Consider the following 10,207-nt stretch of genomic DNA (forward strand, 5'->3'; position numbering starts at 1 on the left):
TATGAATTGAACGCTAAGGAAAAAAGACAGTAAGTGGTAAGTTAATGAGATAAATATTTAAGATTTATGTAGGGTAAAGTAGTAAATTACTACAGTTTTAATCAGTTATCGACTTACGCAATAACTCAATATTAAAAACCAAAATTAAATCGATAACTCAATAATTTTTTTCCGATAAAACCATCAAAAACCCGTTAACTCAATAACCCAATTGCAATAAATCAATAACATTTTTTTTATTCGATTTATCGATCAATTTAATTTTTACACATCCCTAATATTGTAATTACGTACTACCCAGCTGGATGGACCCCGAAACGAGGCATTACTGCCAAATTTAGAGAGGACACGTTTTTATAATTTATACATTTATTCATCATGTGTCAAAACTTGGGCCCCAAAACAACAAATTATTGCTATGAATAACAATTCATGAATATCTGAAAACTCTCTGTTTGTTCGTTTTTATTTATTTATTTTGAACTTGTACGTTCCTAAAAAATAATTAAAAATATATTTATTTCATTATAATACTTTTATTAATTAATGTATAGTTTTAGATCATGAGAATTGATTTGAAGAATATGTAATTATAATTGAGGATAAAAATAAAAAATAAAAAATTATTGATTTATTAATATAAAGTAATAAATTAAAATAAAATAAAAAATTTAAAATAATAAACAAATAAAAATGATTGCCAACCGTTCATTGTGCACCATCTCATGGATAAAGCTTCCTTTAAAAATTATATTATAAATACTACTTACTACTTATTAAGTTTCTCACTTGATTTATTTTCAACAAGAATTCTTTCTTTCTTTCTTTTTACCAAGTGTATGAGATGGGGGATTCTTCAGCAGTAGAGCAATCACTAGTACAAGGTGAGCTTCTATATTACATAAATCTTATTCTCTTAAAAGAACTAATTATATTATATCTCTAATCTTTTTTAAATTATAAAAATTTCTTAAAAACCATAGGATTTCGGATAAATTAAGCAACCTGCGGATACATAGCTCATGGATGTATCTGAGAGGGGAGGAATGTATTCGAAAGGGGAAAGGCTAACTAAGGATGTATTCGAAAGGGGAAAGGCTAACTAAGGATGTATTCGAAAGGGGAAAGGCTAACTAAGGATGTATTCGAAAGGGGAAAGGCTAACTAAGGATGTATTCGAAAGGGGAAAGGCTAACTAAGGATGTATTCGAAAGGGGAAAGGCTAACTAAGGATGTATTCGAAAGAGGATAGGGATGTATCGTGAGGGAATTTTTGTAATTTTTTTAACTAATAGAAAATTTTAAAGATTATGATATCTTAAGTTGTCTATTTATGTAATATTTTCTATATATAATTATTTGGAGATATAGATTTCAGGGCAGTACAAAAGGCAAAAGTATATATCTATTTACTAAAAATAGTGCTAAAGTAGAGAACATTTGTGACTTTACTGTTATAGGGTAAAGTTAATTTATAATAGTTATCACATATATAGTTGAGTTATTTTAATCTGATGAAATAATATTTTGCGTTTTTACTATTTTAATGAGTTAACTTCAACAATAACAATAATAACATACTGTGTAATTTGTATGATGGTCTTTTATGGACTTATTTTAGAAGAAAATTTTGACAAGCTTGTGAAGATAATTTATTTTAATTTTTTGGGTGCAAAAAAGATAAAATATATAAGCACAAGTTATCTATATTGGTTACCAGTCGTTATTTATTTGACTAATTGTTTATTTATGTGTTAGGAGTTATTTTTATGTTTTAATTTAAATATATGCATCAAGAAAAAATTTGGCAGAAGAAAAGTATATTATATATGGAGATTTGTTAATATAGACATAGTTATTGTTTAATGCAGTGTTTAAGATCTAATAAGTAAAGTTTCAATCTCATCTCTTCTTCGTTTCTATTAATAATCTCATAAGTGGGATATGAGGGTACGTATGATATATACAGATCTTATTCTTATCTTTATTGTGAGATTAGGAGATTGTTTTCGATAGATTCTTTGACTCAAAAGAAGTGGAACCCCAAAACAGGATAGAAAGGAAAATAACGATAATAAAATAACAAGATAAACAAATAAAATAAAATAATAAATAATAATAATAAAAGTTGTAGAATAAAATACTATGAGTACTAAATAGAACTATTAATCCCCTGCCTCTCAACATAAAAATACCGCAACAGTCGATTACCTACTACTCTTTTACCCTAATTCTCAACATTGGTATTATCGTATATTATTTCTTAACTAGGATAAGTACGCACCTTCGTAATTTTACTTTGACAAAATAGAGTTCTTTCATTTTTTTGTTCTAATAGACAATGTTCAACATTTTGGTGAGGTTCAATCAGTTTAGTGTAATATAGTTCATTTAAAAATCACACAGAATTGAGTTATTTTAATGTGAAAAATAATAATATTTCACCACTTCACAAATATAACGGGGTAAAGTTAAATAACTTTAATGTGGCAAATTTTTGTGATTTTTCAATTATAATAAAGGGATAATACATAAATGTGTCCTTCTCTAATTTTGGATGTGCACAAGTTGATATTAAACTTGTATAAAATTGAAAAAATAGACACATTCGTCTTACGTGATGAGTGTGTCTCCTGTTCAATTTTATACAAATTTATGTGTCTATTTATGGACACCCAAAGTTGAAGGACATAAATGTCAGCTGAATTTATGTTAAAAGACATATTTATGTATTATGCTTATACAAGGTCTATATATAGACCATATATGAAATAAACCACCTGCACAAAAGAGTAAAAATTGATAATATAATTAGGGACGAATCTAGAAGTCCAGCCATTAGATTTTACTTAAATAATATATTTGTGACAAGAAATTCATTATGTATAAATAAGTTTAGAACTCAATTATTAATCTTTGAACTAGCCATATTAAAATTTTGGCTCCACCTCTGATTATAGTACTAGTACTTTGTTTTATCTACTTGATCACTAATTATGAAATCTTATTTGAAGCAGGTGAAGAAGTTAAAAGGGAAGAAATCATCTCTCAAAATGAATCTCAATTAAACGGTCCAACTTTGGTACATTATAAATGGTGGATCCAAATGATCATTTATTCAACATTAGTTCTATCTACCCAAGCTATAGGTACACTTTTAGGTAGAATATATTTTGAAAAAGGTGGAAATAGTAAATGGTTAGCCACATTAGTACAAACTATAGCCTTCCCAATTCTCATCCCTTTCCTTTTTATAAAACCAAAAAAAACTAATAAAAATATTGAAATAATTAAAAAACCCTCTTTTATAATTGTTTCTTCACTTTATACTATACTAGGTTTATTTATAGCTGGAAATTGTATGTTATACACTATAGGTCTACAATATCTTCCTGTTACAACTTATTCACTTATTTGTGCTAGTCAATTAGGTTTCAATGCCATTTTTTCATACTTCCTAAATAAACAAAAATTCACCCCTTATATAGTAAACTCATTAGTAATTCTCACTATCTCCTCTTCTCTCCTAGTTCTCCACAACGACGATTCTAGTGAACGTACCAATAATAAAACATCTAGACAAAAATATATATTCGGATTTTTGTCTACATTAGCTGCCTCTGCTGGCTACGCGTTGATGCTTTCTATAACACAACTCGCTCTTCAAAAAGTCTTTAAGAAAGAAAGCTTTCGTTTGATCATAGAAATGTCAACTTATCAGTCGATAAGTGCGACTATGGTATTATTAATAGGGCTTTTCGCTAGCGGGGAGTGGAAAAAGTTAGTGAAAGAAATGAATGAATATGAATTAGGGAAAATTAGTTATGTTTTAAACTTAATTGGGACATCTATTTGTTGGCAATTTTATACAGTTGGTTCAGTAGGGTTAATTTTTAAAGTGTCTTCATTATTTTCAAATGTAATTAGTATATTAGGTTTGCCTGTGGCTCCTGTTTTGGCTGTGATATTTCTTCATGACAAGTTGAGTGGTATTAAAGTGATGTCAATGGTGTTGGCAATTTGGGGATTTGTGTCATATATGTATCAACATTATCTTGATGATTTAAAGGACAAGGCTGAAAAAAGGGGGAAATTAGTGGAGCTTTCTGAAGTTAATAATCTCATTGAGAGAAGTTAAATTAGTATATGACATTTTGTATTAATTATATTGTATCTATAGTTCATGAAATTCATAACTTTTTCATATCTCATGTGGTATAATTATATGCACTCAATATGTAAATCAGTTCAAACTTTACACATGAATTTTCGATCATACTTAGGGGTGTTCACGGTTTGGATTAAAATCGATCCAAACCGAAAAATCGAACCAAACCGATAAAATAAAACCGATTTAATTTGGGTTTGGTTTGGTTTGGTTTTAGATTTTTGAAAACCGATAGTATTTGGTTTGGTTATGGTTTTATTAGAAAAAGCCGAAGAAATAACCGAATCGAACCGATTAATTATATACATATATTTTATTAATATACATACTTAATATATTATTTTTATAAACAATTTTAAAGATCTTATACATATTTTCATTAAAATTTCTTTATAATTTACTTATTAAAAGAAAAAATGTCAAAGATGAAACATTTATCTTATTGATTTCATGTATATAAGTGTCTATGGCAAATTGGCAATTTTTTGTGGGATTGAAAATGTTATTGTCTCTTCCTTTTAGACCAATATAGTGAATTTTAAAGCTTTATTGATAGTAAATTTAGTGATCGAAAGTTCAGTAATTTAAGTCATTCTAACTATTTTTCGTTTTGAATGGATTGTTGTCACTTTTTTCACATTTTGAATGAATTGTTTTTTTTAATTTTTGTGTATGGTTAATAACCAAATAACTGAATCAAATCAAATCGAAACCGATAATCACCAATGTTGACACCCAATTTCGACCCTCCCCGATAATAATTAATTTCGAGCTTCTTAAATTTCAAACGATTTGAAATAATAAATTTTTATAAAGTTCAAAATATTTTCAAGTTATTTTTAACTAATTTTTTCATTCTTATAATTTTTAAGTAATATATATGTTTTATATAATTTTGTATATAATTAGTATATATTTCAAAAATATTTGAAAATCATATCAAGAGATTTCTACGTGGTTAAAATAAGTATTTTGATAATTTAGTTTTGGTTGGAATTGTAGTCTTAAATTTTGAAGTAATTAGCTTGTATTCAAATCAATTATTTTATAACTAAGTTAATCATTTTGTTTCGTTACGATTGAGAAGTTCCTAAATTAATTATATTAATTCATCTTAATTAGATTTTAGCCAAATTTATAAACTAAATTCGATTTGGCTAAATTATTAATTCACTTAGCTATATCTTATTTTAAACCCACCAAAAGACTTTATCTTTGGGCCCTTCATTCAATAATTCCCAGCAGCCCTTATTCCTATATACAAAAACCCAACCTCCCTTTTATTCTTGAACCCATTCCAATTTTCAAATTTCCAACAACCTCCCAGCCCACACTTTATACCTTATTTCAGCCCAATTCCCTCTTTAATTCCTTTATGCCAAAACCCACCCACACATTACATACAACTTCAATTTCCAGCAGCAGCAACAGCCGATCCAGCCCATCTTTTCCCCTTTACCCGGCCCAAGCAAGTCATAACAATACAATATAACAATCCAAACAATACAGTGAGGACAACAGTACTAGCCGACCCCTGTTGCCCTTCTTCTTCACGCCAAAAGTGACCAGAAAACGTACAGCAGCAGTCCCAAACGCGTTGACACACGCAACAGCGGGACAGAGTATGCGTCTGCTCCATTTCCTCTTCCGGAATGGGACAAAATTTTCAGAAAAAGGGTGTCTAGAGCTTAAATGGTGAAAGGAATTTTGGGAGTTTGATTTTTGAATTAGGTGTTTTCTGTCCGGATTTCACTCGTTTTCCCTCCATTCAATCTACCCTAATTTCCCTTCCATATATAGTTGCTCATTCACTATTCAGAGGGGGAGGATATTTTTTTTTTAAAAAGGAACGTTGGAAAAGAGGGAGATTTTTTCAGTTGGAAAAGTTCTTTTAGCAAAATATAAGAATAGCTTAATAGAATACAGCGGTTCAGGGTTGGATTTCTCTGGAGTCTACTTTGTCATTCACGACTTAGAGTTTGTTAGAGCTAATTTTGTGGCTTCGGAAAGCTCTCATCCTGCTCGTTTTCTCAGTTCGCTGCCCCTAAGAAGGTAATACTTTTTCCTTTTCAGCGTTCTCCTCACCTCTGCTTCCATCTCGATGTGATATTTTTCAATGTTGAAAAAGCTTTGTTATATAGCTATTTGTTATTAATCATCGTTGATTAGCTAAAAGCTTCAATGTGATATATTGTTCCTATGTGATTCCATTATGTGGCCGAGTCAAAGTTTTATATGTTCACATCCTGCATCGATATTTCTCTGTTACTCTATTTGGGATTTGACTCGTCGTTCTTCCTGTCAAAGCTACTGTTTGATGTCACTGAGGCTATAATGTTGTGTTTTTATTGTGTTTTAATATTAGGGGAGGCCCCTTTTTTAGTGTATTGTTATTGGTATGGAGTCATTATTTGCATAGACTTACGTTCTCAAAATACTTTGGTCTAGCTAGTCATATATGCTGTAGTTGCGTTCTTATTATAATGGTTTGTTACTATTTGTTGTTCTTTTGGTTGCCTTTGGAGCATGTTACTGCCTAGCATGCCTTGTTTTGTTCATACATGTGTCTCCCTTTTGAGTAAAATTTTACCTGAAAAATGCCTATCTTGATGTTCAAGTGCAAACTCCTTGGCAAGCTTCCCTTATCTTTGTCTTGTTTCGGTCTTTCATGAGGTTCATATTGGTGTGGCTTAAACATATAGTTTATTCTACTTTATTTATTGTGAGATTTGAACTTAGTGTATGATAGTCAGTATAGTGTTTGAATATTAATTCAGTGGGAGTGTGGTCCTTTTGTGTGATTAATTTGTTTAAAATATAAGATTGCTTTGTCTTAGCTAATTTTAAGAGATTGAATGCTAGTTTCATTTCGTTGGGATAGTTATCATATTCCCCAAAATTGAATTAATCTTCAATATAGTTCATCTCTAATTTCGCTGCATAAACTAGTTGGTCATATTTTTATTTTTTTTTATTTTTGCGTATGACATTTCATCGAACTCGTTTATTTTATGTATGCTAAGTTGGCTTAAGATTCTTTTCATTTTTGTGTGCTATGGTAGCGTTTCTTTCCTGGCTTGTCTTCTAAATCTATTTGAAAGTATGTATAATGCATTGGATTAAAATGGAAAATAAGAGTACAACTTTTTTTTAAAAAAAATAAAAAAAATAAAAATTGGTTTGTTTAGATGTCTAAATGTATTTTTTTTTTATCTCCTTTAACTTCCTTCCGTCAGCATTACTAGTCTAAGTGCATTACACTTTTATACTTGTTTAATCTTGCTTAGATTTCTTAAGCTTCCTTCAAATACTTATCAATTCGTTTTTTTTTTTTTTTTGTCCTTCTCTTGCATGCGTAAATCTACTCGATCCATCATGGGCTCTATCTCCATTCCTTGCATTTTCCTTTTGGGCCATGGAGGCCCAAACTTGCCCTTGTTGAGTCAGCCCGCCGTAGAAATGAAGGAATAAGTCCCAAAAAGGGCGTACAGGTCCCGGAGTCGAAAAAATGTTGGAGCAGATTAGCGAATTGAAAGATTGGGCCAAAGACCTACTTTTAATTTCAAATTGTATTTTGTTATCTATTGGGCCTAAGCCCATTTAGTCGCTATTCTTATTTTTGTTAGAAGCCTAGGACAGGTGAAAAATTGGGCCTAAGGCCCAAAGAAAAATATATATTTTACGTTAGTATAGGACAGGTGCAGGTGATTCTAATTGGCCAAAGGCCCAAAACGAAAAATGGGTCCAAGTACTGGTCCAGGCGGACAGAAAAAAAAAACCATACTTGGGCCCAAATATCTTTCCCGCTTTGCTTTCATCATGTTTATTTACTTACTAATATTTTCCATTAATCTTAAGGTAGAAAAATTCAAATCCCCGAAAGACACCCATTTTAATTAATTAACTTAACTAAATTATTCATCCTTTACTTGACTAAAAAAAAAACAAATAAATAGATAAGTTTACAAAAAACATTTCACTTAGATGATATTCCAATATTTCCCCCTTTCCCTTTTAAAATAGTATCAACTATAAAATAGTTCAATTTTGCAAGTCGGGTTAAGTTAAAATATTTTAGCCAAATAAATTAATTGTCGGATAACCACATTAGTGGAGATTCTATGTGCTTTTAAAACCTTCCTAGAATGTTAATATGAACCTCGAACCCCTTTACAAGTTTTCACTAGATTTCTGTTTTAGTCTTGTGGAAATGAATAGTTTTCTTGATTTTTCTTAAAAATTAAGTGGCGACTCTTAAACCAGTCTCAAAATATTATTTCTAATAAACAACCAAATCGATAAATGTATATTATATTTGGTTTGGTTTGGTTTTGATAATTTTAAAATCGATTAAGTTGGTTTGGTTTTGATTTTGACCAATAACCGATCCAAATCGACTCGTAAACACCCCTAATCATACTACATCAAAAATGATCTTCGGCGGCAATTAGTTAATGGTAATAACTTAATTGTCGATAAAAAAATTTTTTTTAGCAGCAATTAACACTCTTTGTAAATGTCTCTAAAACTTATAGCGACATTTGATCTAATGACAACGAACTAATGCTGGTAAAAATAATACACTTTGTTAATGTGCATATTTATTATCGCTAAAAACTATTTGTGTGTTAGGGAAAATTACTAGATTATTGTGTTTAAGACTTTAAATTACATTATATTAACATCTTCATTTTTATTTACAACATTAATATTTTAATTATAAATATGACAATGTATTAAATACTACACGTTTCAACATATTTTTCCTAGCTATTTTCTTTGGTTAGTGTGTGGGACCCATAATTTATGGTGTATATTTTTTTAGATTTTCAATTATAATTATTATTGAATATGTTTCTATATTAAAGATATTTTCTCTCTCTTATTCCTTTTCAAGAAAGTAAAATCATTAATTTAGTTTTATCAATTTCATTGTTAGTTTCTAAGAGTAAGAAGTAAGAAGTTATTCATTCATGTTTTTTCGGTAATGGGTTTGATTTTTTTTTAATTATTTTTTTCAAAATCACCTCTAATCAGAAAATAAAGAAAATTGTGTGCTTCCTATGGATTATACTCCTTAAAAGTTTAATTGGATAAATATGTACTTATAAAATAATTAACAAACGGTATTTTATATGACATAAATTATGGTTTGAAGTTGGTGTTCAGCCTACCAGTTTAGCAAGAGTATTACACCATATTTTAATCCAACAAAATACCTTAATATGTACCATTTTATACAGAAATCCGTTAAAATTTTTACAAAGACACAACCTTTTTATATCATCAAAAGTTAATTTTATACCATAATCAAAATCAACATTTTGACAATAATACCTTTCAGTTTCAACGCCTATAAGGAACTAATTTTGAAAAATCTTGGAAAAGAAGAAAAAATCGTGGGTCATAATAATCTCTCTCCTAATTTTGTTTCATTTTCTTTTTATTAATATTATTGTATGTTTTTGAAAAAAATCTATTGCTATAGTTGTGAAAAATAAAACTATTGTTGTATAGTGGTTATTAAGGTGCTTATTTTGTATACTTATGTTTTTTTCCCTATGTAAAATTGATATAATACCTATGTTTGCTTAGGTAGTAATTTTCCAATTTTAAATTTCTAACTGTGAACAAGGTGAAAACATTAGAGATCATGTTGGGCCTATCAAGATCTTCTATGGGCATGCGTGGGTTGGTTTGGTTCGATTTATTGGTTTTCAATTTTTAATTATTCTAAGTCAATAATCAAATAAATATTATCGGTTTGGTTTTTAACGGTTTGATTTTTTGTTTAACAAATAAGAAAATGCCTATAAAATAAATATATGACTTCTCCAATAATTTGACATGATAAGACAATAATGTAACTTTACAAATGCTCATAAAATAGAAACAATACTAACAAACATGCAAAGAACTAAACACGTGTAACACAAAGAGAAAATTAAGAGGAATAGGGTTCTTACTTTAGGTTTTGACGTTTTGGATACTATGAAGTTGTGAACTCAAAGTTACTGTAAAGTGTGAATTGAAGGCTAA

At 29.2% G+C, this 10,207-nt stretch overlaps 1 protein-coding gene across 2 annotated transcripts; it reads left to right on the forward strand.

The window, feature by feature from the left end:
- Positions 1 to 779: 779 nt before the first annotated feature.
- LOC102594255 (probable purine permease 6) lies at positions 780 to 4,278 on the forward strand. 2 transcript variants are annotated; one of them, XM_006355546.2, is made up of 2 exons: positions 780 to 884; positions 3,018 to 4,278. In XM_006355546.2, exons 1-2 carry the CDS (start codon positions 845 to 847, stop codon positions 4,136 to 4,138), a joined length of 1,161 nt encoding a protein of 386 aa, XP_006355608.1. In that variant the 5' UTR covers positions 780 to 844; the 3' UTR covers positions 4,139 to 4,278. The 2 variants fall into 2 exon arrangements, 1 of the variants encoding a protein (XP_006355608.1); XR_367932.2 differs by lacking the exon at positions 3,018 to 4,278 and adding an exon at positions 984 to 3,011 and having other exon boundaries at positions 795 to 884.
- The last annotated feature ends 5,929 nt before the right edge of the window (positions 4,279 to 10,207 follow it).

The sequence above is a fragment of the Solanum tuberosum genome, unplaced genomic scaffold, assembly GCF_000226075.1.
Source record: "Solanum tuberosum cultivar DM 1-3 516 R44 unplaced genomic scaffold, SolTub_3.0 scf00204, whole genome shotgun sequence".
Lineage (NCBI taxonomy): Eukaryota > Viridiplantae > Streptophyta > Magnoliopsida > Solanales > Solanaceae > Solanum > Solanum tuberosum.

Bases quoted from the DNA above. Each gene is read 5' to 3' on its own strand.
- LOC102594255 (XM_006355546.2), top strand. From the start codon at position 845: ATGGGGGATTCTTCAGCAGTAGAGCAATCACTAGTACAAG. The intron at 885-3,017 runs GTGAGCTTCTAT...TATTTGAAGCAG, and splicing joins AGAGCAATCACTAGTACAAG to GTGAAGAAGTTAAAAGGGAA.